Source organism: Cololabis saira, chromosome 19, assembly GCF_033807715.1.
Source record: "Cololabis saira isolate AMF1-May2022 chromosome 19, fColSai1.1, whole genome shotgun sequence".
In the NCBI taxonomy this organism is placed as follows: domain Eukaryota; kingdom Metazoa; phylum Chordata; class Actinopteri; order Beloniformes; family Belonidae; genus Cololabis; species Cololabis saira.
This window is the reverse complement of record NC_084605.1, coordinates 6,417,537-6,433,282: the sequence shown is the minus strand read 5'-3', so window position 1 is coordinate 6,433,282 and position 15,746 is coordinate 6,417,537. Positions and strand designations below refer to the sequence as shown.

General features: G+C 47.5%; 1 protein-coding gene across 1 annotated transcript in view; it reads left to right on the top strand.

Moving 5' to 3' along the window:
• Window positions 1-15,187, top strand: part of LOC133419764 (kinesin-like protein KIF20A) — a 39,027-nt gene extending 23,840 nt beyond the window's left edge. Inside the window, exons 16-28 of the mRNA XM_061709178.1 lie at window positions 2,240-2,345; window positions 2,562-2,661; window positions 5,315-5,376; window positions 5,480-5,636; window positions 5,728-6,180; window positions 9,113-9,237; window positions 10,698-10,871; window positions 10,951-11,090; window positions 11,971-12,104; window positions 12,135-12,340; window positions 13,736-13,871; window positions 14,814-14,929; window positions 15,012-15,187. Of these exons, the coding sequence (XP_061565162.1) occupies window positions 2,240-2,345; window positions 2,562-2,661; window positions 5,315-5,376; window positions 5,480-5,636; window positions 5,728-6,180; window positions 9,113-9,237; window positions 10,698-10,871; window positions 10,951-11,090; window positions 11,971-12,104; window positions 12,135-12,340; window positions 13,736-13,871; window positions 14,814-14,929; window positions 15,012-15,089 (1,987 nt within the window). The 3' untranslated portion in view covers window positions 15,090-15,187. The remainder of the gene's footprint in view (window positions 1-2,239; window positions 2,346-2,561; window positions 2,662-5,314; window positions 5,377-5,479; window positions 5,637-5,727; window positions 6,181-9,112; window positions 9,238-10,697; window positions 10,872-10,950; window positions 11,091-11,970; window positions 12,105-12,134; window positions 12,341-13,735; window positions 13,872-14,813; window positions 14,930-15,011) is intronic.
• Window positions 15,188-15,746: the final 559 nt, after the last annotated feature.

Here is a 15,746-nt window from a genome sequence, read left to right as displayed (position 1 = left end):
GGTTTAGTCCGGTTCGGTCCTCCAGCAGCACCCAGAACACGTAACCACGGCAACGAGAGCCTGAAATGACCAGTGTCCACTGTGATGCTGGAGCGAGCTCACGCTCTCAGGGGAACCGCCGGGCCCGTTTGGTCCGGTCGGCCCCGGTACCCAGAACCCCCTTGTTGGAGCCAATGTGGGTGTTTTTGGTTTATTTTGGTTGGAAGACTAGTTAATTTTGGGTGTTACTTATATACCAAGCCACAAGGGGGCAGCAATCACCTTGGTAATGGGTCACGTCACACAATTGGGTATTAAAGGTATTGTGACATCATTTTTAACATGCTTTTAACACTATTAAAAGTCTTGGCCAACATCCCTCAAATGTGTCTAAAAGGGTGTAACAAGAAAAACTTCACTCTAATACTCCATTCCTGGCTTTTTATGACGGTGTTTTTTTGCGCCGTGAAAAACGCGTCCTTTTCCCCCTTTCCTGTCAATCATTGCCCCGCTCCTCCTCCCAACCTCCTCCAACCCAACTGCTACACACTTCTGCCGTCTCCACACACACGCGCGCACACCGAACCACAAACACCGACACACAGCCCAGACAGGGCGACTACAGCCCGGGGATGAAGTCCAACCGGGACCAGAGGACCGTAGCTCCCCGCGAGCAATACACTCACAGCGGCGTCGGAGAGTTAAGCCGGGAGCGACAGGCGAAACATGCATGCACGGAAAAGCAGCAGGGCGAAGCAGTCCACCGCAAACAATCATAAAAATAAAGGCATGCAAGCAGCAGTGTCCCCTTATCTTAAATCCAGTCAGTGGCCGCGGGTCTTCTTAGCAGTTCTCCTCCCGGTGATGAGAACAAAAGAGGCTCTAAACAGCTCCGTGTTAAGCCTGATTTATGGTTCCGCGTTAAATCGACGCAGAGCCTACGCCGTAGGGTTCAGCGTACGGGCGCGTCGCCGTGTAACCCTACGCCGTAGGCTCTGCGTCGATTTAACGCGGAACCATAAATCAGCCTTTATGGTGCGCTGGAGAGGAGAGGAGGCAGGGAGCTGGGTGGAGGGGGCGGTGATTTAGCGGGCCCTGACGTCACGTTCCGCCACAAAACAACATCCCACAACAATAACGAGATAGAGGGAGAGAGAGACAAGACCGGCGAAGCAAACAACAAACAAACAAACCTAAGGTGCAAAGAAAGTTATCAATCAGTGCTGCTCGTGGTAACACGCCCACTTGCTCAAGGGCACCAGGAAGGTTAGAGAGCAGACGGACGTTAGGGCTGCAACGATTCGTCGATGTTGTCGACAAAAATCGATAATCAAAATTGTCGACGATGAATTCCATTGTCGACAATTGTCGCCAGACGTGTTTTTCCAACGGAGTGAGGCGTCTCACTTCAATACAATCTCTGCTGAAAGTCGCGCATGCACGACAGCGTCTCAGCAGCTGCAGGTAATAAAACTTCAAAAGTCGGTAATGCATTTGAAGAGAAAGCGTGTCGGAGTGTTGAACGAAACAGACTCGCCTTGGTAAGATATTAAGCCTATTTTCATTTATTAAATTAAATCGTTTCATTCGTTAACTTTGTTTATTTCATGTTATTTATTAGTGTTATTTGAGCCACTCACAGCTACTCTCGTTGCTATAACATCAATCACAATTGATTGGCGAAAAAGCTTTTGTGATGACAATGAAGGATTTGCATCTAACTTTCAGTCAGGTTTCCTATGAACTGTCAATTATCCATCAAACTCCACAATGATCATGTTAACATTAAATCAGATAGATTTGTCTGGACATTTCTCTTGCGGGACGGGAGAAGACACTAAATCAATGCATCTCTATTATTGTGCGCCGTGCGGGCATGAATTCTCATGAAAGAGTTTTGCAGGAGCAGGATGAAGAAAACAGTCCCGCTATATCAGGGCTCTAGTGCCATCTTTCTTGTGTTTATTATCATTTGCCACATAATTAAAGCAACCTCCATAATAAATAAAAAAAAAAAGACTAATTATCCAATTAGTTGACTAATCGTTTCAATAGTCGGTGACTAGTCGACTATTAAAATAGTCATTAGTTGAAGCCCTAATGGACGCTTCAAGAGGTCCATCAGGGTTGAAACCTCAGAACCACCAGGACCTGGTGGGACCCGGGTCCGGTCCGGTCCGGTCCGGTCCGGACCTGGTTCCACCAGGAGCCGGTGGAGCCCGGGTCCGGACCAGAGCCTCACTGTCCCGTCTCCCGCCAGCGAGCGTCTGGAGAAGGAGAGGGAGATCCTGGAGGAGCGAGCTGACCGGAGGGTGGAGATCCTGAAGAACCTGGTCAGCAGGACCCTGCCGGCCGGCACCAGCAAGGTGATGCCACACATCCAGAACACATCCAGAACACATCCAGAACACATCCAGAACACATCCAGAACACATCCAGAACACATCCAGAACACATCCAGAACACATCCAGAACACATCCAGAACACATCCAGAACACATCCAGAACACATCCAGAACACATCCAGAACACATCCAGAACATATCGTGCCAATCGTTACTGACGGTGTGATTGATCAGCAGGACGACACGCTGGAGGGAATCATCATCTCCATGAGCCAAGACCTGCAGAAGATCAGAGAGGACGCACAGAACGTCCAGGGCTGCCTGTCTGAGGCCGCAGGTACGTGTACACAAACACACACACATATACATACACACGTGCGCACACACAAACGTATTAGTTATGGTTTTAAATTCTCTGCGATTCAGTGGTTTAAGAGCTTTCTCTCACAAAGAGTCCCCCAGGGCAGCTGTTTGGGACCTCTTTGATTCTCCATTTTTACAAATGATATGCCGTCTGTTCTCAGTAAGGCTGAGTTGACCATGTTTGCTGATGATGCAGCTCTTTATGATGCAGCCCCCACATGTTCACAGCTTCATCAGGTTCTTGTGAGATCGGCAGGTTATATAATTGGATCAAAACAAATAAAATGCCCCACCCCTTCCTCCCCCTCCCGTCAGCGCTCCGTCCAAAGCCACGCCCCCACAAACTTTGGGGAACGTGCATTTGCAGGAGTCGAGTTTCCATTTTGGACAGCACATTTTCAACAAAACTACCCCATGTCTCATTCACCTGTAAGCGAGGCCGGTTTTAGGGGGGGGGGCAGGGGTGGTTTGTGCCCACCCAAACGTGCGTCCTGCCCACCCAATCAAAGTTATGGGGATCCTTTATTTTTTTTATAATTTTATTTTTTTTATAAATATAAAAAAATATCACAGAATATCTGTACCGTTTCTGATTGGGTCGGCACTGCGCATAATTTTTAGACACAACAATGAACGCATACCGTAAACGTTGTGTCTCGGCGGAGGGACCCGACGTCCCAGCAAAATGAGCACAACAGAGAAGAACAGAACAGCAGACAGAGCACACACTGAAGGCTGATTTATGGTTCCGCGTTACACCAACGCAGAATGGTGCGCGTCGCTGCATACCCTACGTCATAGGCTACGGCGTACCCTACGGCGTAGCCGTGGCAACAGAGCCTGTACGGCACCGCAGCGCACCGCCACCTGCACCGTCGCTCTCCGCCCTCGCCGGGATGGGGACACCTCCATCCCCACGGACCCCCATACTGGGGAGGTGGTATTTTTGGCTGCGCCTTCTCGTTTTCTGCGCCATTCTTCAGCAAACGTGACTCGAGTGTGTGAAGTTTTCCGGCAAGATTTTCGACGTGCCGAGTGCGCGCATGGGACAGAGGGGGGCGTGGGTGGGACTTAAAATGAAGGCATCTGATTGGTTCCTTCCCCCCTGCCAATCCTCTGGTCCTCTGACCAATCCGTTTCATTCGGTGCGCAAAAAACAGATTGGTCAGAGTTTTTACAGGATTAAAGCTGTCAGAGAGGTCGTATGTTTTTCTTTCCTTTTTCTGAACACATTATTCACTGGCTACTCTTAGGATGGAAGGACCATTTCACCCAGTATAACAATGAATGTTTTTGAATACGATTACAGACTATACCTTTAATACATCAAAAACAAAGAGTACGGTGTTTAGTTCTGGCTATAAATTATCTGATAGTCCTAAAATGAATATACAAATAGATAGTCAAACAATTCAGCAAGTAAAAACATCAACAAAGTTATTGCCAGAATGGGCCGAGCTGTTGCCGTGAGGCGTAAATGTGCACCGTTTCTCAACACACAGTTGTTTGTCAAGTTGTTAGTTCATTGGTTTTGTGTCATTTGGATTACAGTTCAGTTGTTTGGTCTGCTGCATCGAACAGTCTTCTAAAAAAACTACTGGCTCAAAACAAGGTGGCAAGACTTGTTCTTGGTTGTTCTCCAAGAACAAGTGTTGCAGAAATGCATGAACGTCTCTCCGGGTTGAGGATAGGATATCTACTAATGTACTTACATATTTCCATAGAATTATTAACACTCAGACTCCTAAATTTCTCTATAATATAACTTATTGTTCAAATATTCATTCATATAACACTCGCAGGGCGAATAGTGGTGGGATTATGTTCCCCTTACCTAAGTCTGACTCTATGCAGATGACAGTGCTTTATAAATCAGCTGCATATTGGAAAACCCTTCCAGGTGAGATTCGTGACATTAGAAGAGGCTGATTTGAAACGAAGACTAAGAACGTATTTGTTGTCATCACCTTAACATCATATAGCGTATCTGATTGAGTGAGATCAATATATTAAATTACCGTATTTCCGCACTATAAGATGCACCGTATAAGGCGCTACAGTAGAGGCTGGGGTTACGTTATGCATCCATTAGACGGTGCTGCGCTAAAGGGAATGTCAACAAAACAGTCAGATAGGTCAGTCAAACTTTATTCATAGATTATTGATAGATTCTGACAACTCCATTCACTCCCAAAATAAATAGACAACTGTTTTATTATTTTCGAGTTGCGAGACCTGTTGCGGCTCAATATTGATCCATATATAAGGCGCACCGGATTATAAGGCGCATGGTCAGCTTTTGAAAAAATTGAAGGCTTTTAGGTGCGCGGCGCCTTATAGTGCGGAAAATTATATAAGGTTTGTATGATGATTTTCTTTCTTATTTTTAATTTAATTTACATTTTTTTAATGTACTTTATGAATTGAGATTGTATGTTTTGATTTTGTATTTTATTGTCTGGACCCCAGGAAGACTAGCTTTGGTTTTGACGTTAGCTAATGGGGATCCTTTAAAATATACAAATAAACACACACCAGTACGTGCACGCACGCACGCACGCACGCACACACGCACACACACACCTGTACGTGCACGTCCTCCAACCATCTCTCTGCTGTGTCTGCAGAGCTGGAGGCCCTGCGGCTGGAGAAGCAGCAGTCACATGACCAGCTGCAGGAGGCCCTGACGGTACGAGTTTAGCCCCGCCCCTCCCCCGGAAGCCCCGCCCCTTCCCCCGGAAGCCCCGCCCTCTCCCTCCGGCCGGTCTAACGTGTCGTTGCCGTGGTTTCAGGCTCTGCAGCAGCAGCAGCAGCAGCTCTCGGAGAAGGACGGCGTCATCGCCGCGCTGCAGGAAGCCGCCAAAGACGCCAACGAGGAGAAGGAGCAGAGCAGGAAACGGCAGCGCGGCGAGGCGGAGACGGACGGGGGAGGACCGGCCAGGAAGAGAGGTACGCAGGCAGAGGTGTGATGGGGGGTAGGGGGGATTGGGGGGGTGTCTGTGCCGCCGTTTCATGCCGGTTTCACGCCGGTTCTCCTCAGTGTTGCTGGAGGAGGAGATCTGGAGGCTGCAGGAGGAGAACGAGCAGAAGGAGGAGATGATAAACCAGCTGAGACGGGGGGCGGAGCGGAGCGCCGGCCTGGGGGAGGAGCTGAGGAGAAGAGGGGAGGAGGTTGAGGAGGTGAAGGAAGAGCTGAAGAGGCGAGGAGAGGAGGTGGAGGAGCTGAAGGAGGAGCTGAACAATCGAGAGGAGGAGCTGAGGAGACGAGGGGAGGAGGTGCAGGAGCTGAAGGACAAGCTGAACAAACAAGGGGAGGAACTAAGGACCTGTGAGGAGGAGCTGACGAGACGAAGGGAGGAGGTGGAGGAGCTGAAGGAGGAGCTGACGAGACGAGGGGAGGAGGTGCAGGAGCTGAAGGAGGAGCTGACGAGACGAGGGGAGGAGGTGCAGGAGCTGAAGGAGGAGCGGCAGCTGATGGAGCAGAAGCTGACAGGTAGGAACTTGGCTCTAAAGACGGAGCCTGAATTTGAACGAGATGAGTGACCGGAGACTGGAAACAGGAAGTTGGGAAACTTGAGCTTACTGTGCTGTCTGTTAGAGCCACAAAGGGGGTGCTGGTTTGGTTATTAAAGAGTTATTAATAATCGTCTTACGATAGGTAAGAGATAATGCCCGACGAGGTGTACATTACCATAAATATATGGACGCGGGGGCGGCTTGCCTCCGCAAAGTCCGTATATTTCTGATAATGTTCACCTCGAAGGGCATTATCCCGTTTATACCACAGTCACTTACCAAAAAAGATAAATATTAAATCAGTTATTCATGCTTTAATGTGTTTTCAGTAGAAATCATTAGTTTTATAACAAGCCACAGCTCAGCGGCTGAGTGGACTATTTAGGGCCAATCCCAATGTTCACCCTACTCACTACCACTAGCCCTCAAAATGAAGCCACAAGGGGTAGGGCTTTGTAATCTTCCCCGGGGATTGGGACACCACTTGCTACGTCACTGCGCGGTTTACGTTTGGGTACGTAAGCAGTCCGGGGCATTTCACGGATTTTTGTGAGATCAGGTTGAAAACGTTGAAAACGCAGCTTCACATTAAAGGGAAAGTTCGTTTTTTTACAACCTGGACCTTATTTCTGGCATTTTTTATGGTCGTATACTCACCCAGGCAAGTTTGGTGTCATTTGGAGTCCTTCGGAAGATATTAGGAGTTTTTTGCGAGCCGCTTCTCCATATAACGGTAGTGAACGGGGCACAGCGGGACACAGACGATGCAGCGTCTAAATAACACATTATTGCCGTGAAACTCGTGCATTTATTTTATTAATCACTAGATCTGCTTCCAGGACCTGTTGTCTACATCCGGGGCTGTGTGTGTAAACAAATAAATCAGTTTGTAAACAAGACCTCTGACCTGCATGACGTCATCTCTGTTTGTTTGTTCTGTTCCTGAGGGGGCGGGAGGGGGGCAGAGAATCAGAATCAGAAGAATCAGGTTTTATTGGCAGTTTATAAAAACATGTTTTTGACTTTGGATACACCAGCGGTGACACAATGGTATTATGCGCCTTTTTTTCCAAGGGTAACACTGGGATAGGGGAGGGGGAGGAGAAAAAACAGATCTTCACACTGAGTATAATACGCAGTGTCAAGGTGCAAAAAACACCTCGGCACACAAAGCAACAAACATCCTCACAAGACTTGCATGTGGGTGTGTGGGGTTGGGGCACAGTGCATCCAAGTGATCGCCGCGGCTTCGTGGCACTCGAAACCCGGAGACTGCGTTGGGGGGGGCTGATAAGGGAAGGCGGGAGATGAGGGAGGTGTGGTTATCAGCAAGTGTGTGTGTGAGCGGTAAGTCTGTGAAACTTCGCCCCAGAGCTGCTCCTCAGCCAGTGTCCTTGATGTTATCAGACGGCTTGGTACAGTTCTGAAACAGGTCCACAGATGTTCCTCGGAGAGGGGAGGGCTAGTGGGGGCAGAGTCCCTTGTTTTCATTCCACCAGGGAGATTGTGACTGGAGCAACCGGCCAAGCTGCCCTGTCAAGGTCAGATTATAGAATCAACAATTGTATTGAAAAGACAGGCAGACTCCAGTAATTTTCCGTCTGCCTTAAGTCTCTGGTTCCTCAATGGCGACTCCAAACAGACAAATTGTGATCAATTCCCGCCAAGCCGAGCTTCCAACTTCTCCAAAGTCTTATCCATCTTGCCAATGAGCTCAAAGACTGCTGCTGGCCTGCGATTCTGTTCAAGAATCGCATCCAGCTTGCGGTTTTGCTCTCCCAAAGTTAAAGTCTGAGTGTTAGTCGCAGAGCTTATCCCCTCAGCCACGTCCGGCAGCTCGGAAAGGGCCAGAACAGCTGTCGACGACTTACGCGTTTGTCGATAGACCAGGAATCCCCCCACTCCAATTAGAAGAAATCCTGCTATCATAAATCCAATTATGAAGGCATCTTCAACGTCCTCGACAGACAGATAGGATCGCCAGACACAACGGTCTCCAATGTTTATAGGAGTCCATTGTGTATCCGGCAAAAAAAGTCCCATCGGAGCAGGAGGGCGCCCTTACCCCCTGACTTCTCGTCGCAAAAATTTGGTCAATTGTGCTGAGAGACCAGTTAATTAATTCCATGATTGTAGAATTTTGGAGGAGTGAAAAGAGAGGCTCTGAAGACAAGACAGGACAAAAGCAGCAGCAGGGCAGATAGGGAGGGAGAGGAGCAGAAAAGCGTCCACCTTCACCGAGAGCCGGAGGAAATGGGAAGTTTAATTCCTCTTTAATTCAGAATTGAAATTAAATCCAATTTAAAATGAGTAAAAATTACCATGTAAACACCTAATTCCGAATGAAAATGTCCATTCCGAATTAAACTTAATTCCGAAGTAAGTGGCTGGTTTATTCCGATCTTAAATCCAAATAGAATAATTCCGCGATCATGTACAGATGGTGCTAAAGTAACATGGCTGTTTCACTCGGGAGATACAAGATTCACGCAATTATAATAATAATTCTGGATCACTGCTGCTGTGGGCTGAGCGGTGTCTTCCTGCTCACAGATGCCCCTGGTGGTTGTTTGGCTACACTGCAGCCTCTGGTGACCCCCCCTCCCTCTCCTCCCCCCTCGAACAAGAGACGTGATTCTCACATGAGATCTCGTGAGAATCATGCGTGAGTGGCTTCGCATGGAACTTTAACCATCATGTATCCACTCATTCCACTTTAAATTAATTCCGGTCTTTCTTTCTGCTCTTTCCCTCGCCCGTCTGTCTCCATGACGCTTATATTCCGCACTGGGCTTGTTTTCCAAACAAAGTTTCAAGATGGCAGCACGCAGTAAACGGTGGTCAAGAGCAGAGAGGATTTATTTAATAATACCCCCCCAGGACTGATCCGTGTCCCCCCCCCCCCCCAGGTCTGGACCCGTGTCCCCGCTGCGAGGCGGCGCTGTCGTCTCTGGAGACGGAGCAGAGGGAAGCAGCTCGGCTGCAGAAGGAGAACAAGGCTCTGGTGAACGGAATCTTCCAGCTGCAGACGGAGGTGCGGCTCCTCATCCTCATCCTCATCCTGCTCTTCCTCTTACTCCTCATCCTCATCCTGCTCTTCCTGCTCTTCCTCTTACTCCTCATCCTCATCCTGCTCTTCCTGCTCTTCCTCTTACTCCTCATCCTCCTCCTCATCCTCCGGCTCCTCCTCATCCTCCTGTTCGTTCGTTCGTTCGTTCGTTCTTTTTCTTTCTTTCTTTCTTTCTTTCTTTCTTTCTTTCTTTCTTTCTTTCTTTCTTTCTTTCTTTCTTTCTTTCTTTCTTTCTTTCTTTCTTTCCTCGTTCGTTCTTTCTTTCTTTCCTCGTTCGTTCTTTCTTTCTTTCCTCGTTCGTTCTTTCTTTCTTTTTTTCTTTCTATCTTTCTTTCTTTCCTCGTTCGTTCTTTCTTTCTTTCTTTCTTTCCTCGTTCGTTCTTTCTTTCTTTCCTCGTTCGTTCTTTCTTTCTTTCCTCGTTCGTTCTTTCTTTCTTTTTTTCTTTCTATCTTTCTTTCTTTCCTTGTTCTTTCTTTCTTTCTTTCTTTCCTCGTTTGTTCTTTCTTTCTTTCCTCGTTTGTTCTTTCTTTCTTTCCTCGTTCGTTCTTTCTTTCTTTTTTTCTTTCTATCTTTCTTTCTTTCCTCGTTTGTTCTTTCTTTCTTTCCTCGTTTGTTCTTTCTTTCTTTCCTCGTTCGTTCTTTCTTTCTTTCCTCGCTCTTTCTTTTGTCGTTCTTTCTTCCTTCCTTCCTTCCTTCCTTCCTTCCTTCCTTCCTTCCTTCCTTCCTTCTTTCCTTCCTTCCTTCCTTCCTTCCTTCCTTCCTTCCTTCCTTCCTTCCTTCCTTCCTTCCTTCCTTCCTTCCTTCCTTCCTTCCTTCCTTCTTTCCTTCCTTCCTTCCTTCCTTCCTTCCTTCCTTCCTTCCTTCTTTCCTTCCTTCCTTCCTTCCTTCCTTCCTTCCTTCCTTCCTTCCTTCCTTCCTTCCTTCCTTCCTTCCTTCCTTCCTTCCTTCCTTCCTTCCTTCCTTCCTTCCTTCCTTCCTTCGTTCTTTCTTTCTTTCTTTCCTCGTTCTTTCTTTCTTTCTTTCCTCGTTTGTTCTTTCTTTCTTTCTTTCCTTGTTCTTTCTTTCTTTCTTTCTTTCTTTCTTTCCTCGTTTGTTCTTTCTTTCTTTCCTCGTTCGTTCTTTCTTTCTTTCTTTCCTTGTTCTTTCTTTCTTTCTTTCTTTCTTTCTTTCTTTCCTCGTTTGTTCTTTCTTTCTTTCCTCGTTCGTTCTTTCTTTCTTTCCTCGTTCTTTCTTTTGTCGTTCTTTCTTCCTTCCTTCCTTCCTTCCTTCCTTCCTTCCTTCCTTCCTTCCTTCCTTCCTTCCTTCCTTCCTTCCTTCCTTCCTTCCTTCCTTCCTTCCTTCCTTCCTTCCTTCCTTCCTTCCTCCCTCCCCCCAACCCCCCCCCCCTCCTCCGTCAGTCTCTCACCTGCTCCTCCCTCTCCAGGTCACCTCCCTGCAGGCGTCTCTCCGTCAGCAGACGGACGGGTCCGACAGCCTATCAGAGCAGCTCGGTGCGGCCAAGTCCCGCCTCCAGGAGCTGCAGCGCCAATCAGAGGAGAAGAGCAGCTCCATCGCCAACCTCTCACAGGAAGTGGAGCAGCTGCGGCAGGAAGTCAAGGTTTCTCCCTCACTCTCACCACGCGCACGTTAGCAGACAATAAACCCGCCGCCGGCTCTTATTGATCGATCGGTTGCAGGAGGAGGAGGAGGAGGGGCGGAGCCTCAGCGCGTTCCACGCCGCCATGGAGGAGCTGAGGAAGGAGAGCCAGGCGGCGCTGCAGAGCTCTGCCCACAAGTCCGAGCAGCTGGAGCAGCTGCAGGAGACGCTGGCCCTCAGGTGATCAATACGGGGCGATCAGCCCGCCGATCAGTCACCACGCTAACCCTGGATTCACACTGAAAGCATCACGGCCTCATAGGCGTCCGGCTGCCATTCATTTTCTATGAAAGTGCGTGTCCAGAGGCGTCAATTTGAAATTGAAAAATCTCAACTTTGTGCAATCACAGACCTGGATTCCCGAAGCCTCAATGCAGATTGTACTTTCATGTACACACAAACGTACACTCATTCACATGCGTACATGAGCAGAGCTGTGCACTAACAAACTTATTTTATCAGGAATTAATATATTTCATCCAGCAAACTGACAGTTTTGCTGATTTGACTGATGTTTTTACCTGAACTGCTCATGTGAAACACGTATCTGATAGTTGAAGAGCTGGATGGTCCCAACGATTTTATTTGCTACATTGATCCAACGCAAAATAATTAAAAACCGTGCTTATTAATCACAAAACACAGTTTAAACATCATGACCAAATCCGTTCCGACCCGGTGTGTCAGTGATCACCACAGACAGACTGCAGCTTCACCGGGACCAACGATGATGGTTGATGTTGATCCAGGACCAACCTGGTTAAGGAGCATCAAACTCACTCTTATCTACGCGGAAATAACGCTGAAATATAAAGAAGGCGTCCCAAAGTGTGATCCATGGTGAAATAGGAAACTGTAGATGTGCAGCTATATATAGATATGTGTAGGCTATATACACTTTGTTCCCTCCAGTTCTGCAGCGCAGCTTTAGCCCCGCCCACTGCAGGCGTCAACAGTGCAGCAGTTTTCAGTGTGAATCCACCAAGCAGTGCGATGCTGGTGTCAGGCAACTTTTTACACGTTCAGTGTGAATCCAGGGTAACGCTGAACTCCTGCGCAGGGAGGCCCGCTGTACGGAGCTGTGCCGGGAACTGGCCAATCAGAAGGAAGAATTCAGCCAGCAGCTGCAGAGCCTGAGGGCGGAGCTTCAGGCAGGCGGCGGAGCTCCACGGGGGCTGGAGGAGGAGGAAAAAGAAGAAGGGGGGGAGGAGGAGGAGGAGGAGGAGGAGAAGGAGAACCGGGGCGGGAGGAAGGTGCCTCTGGTGGAGGAGCTGAAGGAGGAGATCCAGAGGCTGCAGGACCGGAGGGGGGGGCGGCTGCAGGGCCGAGACCCAGACGGTTCCACCGGACCAGAACCGGCCAGCCGCCCCCCTCCTGCTGGTCTGAGGTCCGACCCGGCATGGAGGAAGAGGAAGAACTGCGAGGTGGAGGTGCGTTACAGGCGTGACAGGTGTGCGTTGCAGGTATGACAGGTGTGCGTTGCAGGTATGACAGGTGTGCGTTGCAGGTATGACAGGAGTGTTGCAGGTGTGACGGGTAGGGCTGGGGATGGATTCAAATATCAAGAATCGTTTTGATTCCGATTCTTAAGATTCAGAATCGATTATCACGCTTTGATTCGATCCAATTCGATCCGATATTGATTTGGGTTACTGTTAAAAAAACTGTTTTTTCAGCTGTTGCATGAATTATATGACTGTCTAGTTATGCAACATATCAATAGTAGTATTATATTGAGATTCAACAGCAAGTATTGGCAGCTAATGATGCTGTAAGGACCAATCACCTCCCAGAATGCTGATAAAACTGCTTTCAGAAACATCATGGGTCAGAATTACCAAACAGATCCAGGGAGGAAACAGAGACGGAGGAAATCGCTTTTATTTTTTCCCATTTATGAGAATTTATTTTAACATTTATGCAAATGTAACCCCAAGACAGTATATAAAGCAAAGAAATATAGACAATTTATGCTATTATAACTGAAAACTAATGTTTTCATACCTTTAAACATATTTAAAGGCAAAAACATGGCACCAGTTATTCTTGTGTCCAACAAAATATTCCATTTTTATAAATAAACCAAAAAATACCAAAAGTTGTAATGAAATGATGAAAAAAAAAAAAATTAAATTGATCTTTAGACATACGAATCGACTTTTAGGAATTAATATGAGAATCGATTTAAAATCGGAGAATCGATCTTTTTAACACAGGCCTAATGACAGGTGTGTGTTGCAGGTGTGACAGGTGTGTGTTGCAGGTGTGACAGGTGTGTGTTGCAGGTGTGACAGGTGTGTTGCATGTGTGACAGGTGTGTGTTGCAGGTGTGACAGGTGTGCGTTGCAGGTGTGACAGGTGTGTGTTGCAGGCGTGACAGGTGTGCGTTGCAGGTGTGACAGGTGTGTGTTGCAGGTGTGACAGGTGTGTGTTGCAGGTGTGACAGGTGTATTGCAGGTGTGACAGGTGTGTGTTGCAGGTGTGACAGGTGTGTGTTGCAGGTGTGACAGGTGTATTGCAGGTGTGACAGGTGTGTGTTGCAGGTGTGACAGGTGTGTGTTGCAGGTGTGACAGGTGTGTGTTGCAGGTGTGACAGGTGTGTGTTGCAGGTGTGACAGGTGTGTGTTGCAGGTGTGACAGGTGTGCGTTGCACGTGTGACAGGTGTGTGTTGCAGGTGTGACAGGTGTGTGTTGCAGGTGTGACAGGTGTGTGTTGCAGGTGTGACAGGTGTGTGTTGCAGGTATGACAGGTGTGTGTTGCAGGTGTGACAGGTGTGTGTTGCAGGTGTGACAGGTGCTACTACAGGTGCGCTGCTGCGTTTCAGACCCTGGTCCTCAGTGAGAACAAGAGGAGCAGAGCGAGAGGAAACGCCCGCCTGGACCGGCCGGAGAGGAGGGGCCGAGCTCTGCAGGAGGTCGGCGAGCAGATTCGCTGCTCACCTGCCGCCCTGAGCAGAACAGGTGGGTCACACCTGTGGGTTTTCACCGGTGCAATACCCGCCACACACAGCAGGGGGCGCCATCAAGCCCCGGAGAGCCATGGCCCCCTTTATTATTGCAATTTCAAGCGCTAACTTGAACTTTGCAGGTTAATGCGTTCCCTCAACAGCTTCCTGCAAATATTTCACAATAAAAGCATTTTAAAAAATGAAGGGTATATACAGGACTGTCTCAGAAAATTTGAATATTGTGATAAAGTTCTTTATTTTCTGTAATGCAATTAAAAAAACAAAAATGTCATACATTCTGGACTCATTACAAATCAACTGAAATATTGCAAGCCTTTTATTATTTTAATATTGCTGATCATGGCTTACAGTTTAAGAAAACTCAAATATCCTATTTAAAAAAAATAGAATATTCTGGGAATCTTAATCTTAAACTGTAAACCATAATCAGCAATATTCAAATAATAAAAGCCTTGCAATATTTCAGTTGATTTGTAATGAATCCAGAATGTATGACATTTTTGTTTTTTTAATTGCATTACAGAAAATAAAGAACTTTAACACAACTTTCTAATTTTCTGAGACAGTCCTGAATTCCCACTGAAACGCTGGGGGGCTTCTAATTTGAAAAATTAAATGCAGATCGTGTTACGTTTGTATCAACAAAGCTAACAGGGGCAAGATTTCTTCTTAAAATACAACGAATTACACCTGTAGAGTAAAAGGTCATGTGACCCTCTGTAGTTCAGGTAGATACGTTGTCGGTCACATTTGAGTAAAATAATAATCTATTTCTAGAAATGTTTATCACGGAGCCCTTGTAGTTCCACCACGGACCACCAGGGGTCTTCGGACCACTAGAGGTCAACAGAGAAATGGAGGAAGGCTCCGGGGTTGTTGAGTGTTTCCCTGAACGTTGGATGTTGATACCACGACTCTCCTTCTGTCTCTGCAGACGAAGCCGCCGGTGGTGTAAAGGAGGCGGTCTCCACGACAACCAAACCCCGTCGAGGACGCAAGAAGCTGCTGAAGCTGGGCACGTTGTTGCCGATGGGCGACTCCCCCGTCGCGGTGAGACGGCGCGCCTTCCCGGTCCGGCAGGTCCGTCACCTGAGGAGAAACCAGTCTAACGGGCCGTTGTCCCCCCTGTCAGGTGCTGGCCGACGCCGACAAGGAGAGCAGTCACCTGATCCTCAAGAGGAGGCTACGCACTAAAACCTACAGGAAGTGACATCACTGCGGCGTCACCGGCAACCCCTTGGGACTCAAAACCCCTGTACAGTTTTGTGTTATGGTCAAGTTGTTTTTTAACTTGTTTAAGGAATCAATAAAGTAAATTGAGATTCTATAAACTAAAGTTTATTTACAAAGTTTACTACGATACAAGTGTCTCCAGGAGCCTCATTTATTAAAGAGTGCATAGGATTCATACTAAAAGTGCACGTTCGCCCGAAAGCCAAAAATGGCGTGCGCACAAAAAAATCCTGATTTATAAAACAGTGTGCACGCACATCTGCACGCAATGTTCTTTTTATAAATCACAGTCCAGCTGGAAGGTTGCGCAGGGTGAATTCGCCTCATATCCCGCCCTCTACACGCCCACTTTCTACCATGAATGGTCTATGCAAACTACTTTATGACTGTATTTGCATATAAATGAGCCTGCTGAGCATGCGCAGCGGCTTCCTGCAGCCTGTTTGTATGGAGCTAGAACAGTGTCGTAATTCGCAAATGCACACACCGTTTCACAAATGCACAGGACAAAATTCACAAATGCACAGATCAATTCACACGTGCGTAGGACAAGATATACAAATGTATTTTTGATGCACACACAAATATAACCTGATTTACAAATGTTTTTTTGTCTGTGAGCTGCGCTGGATTT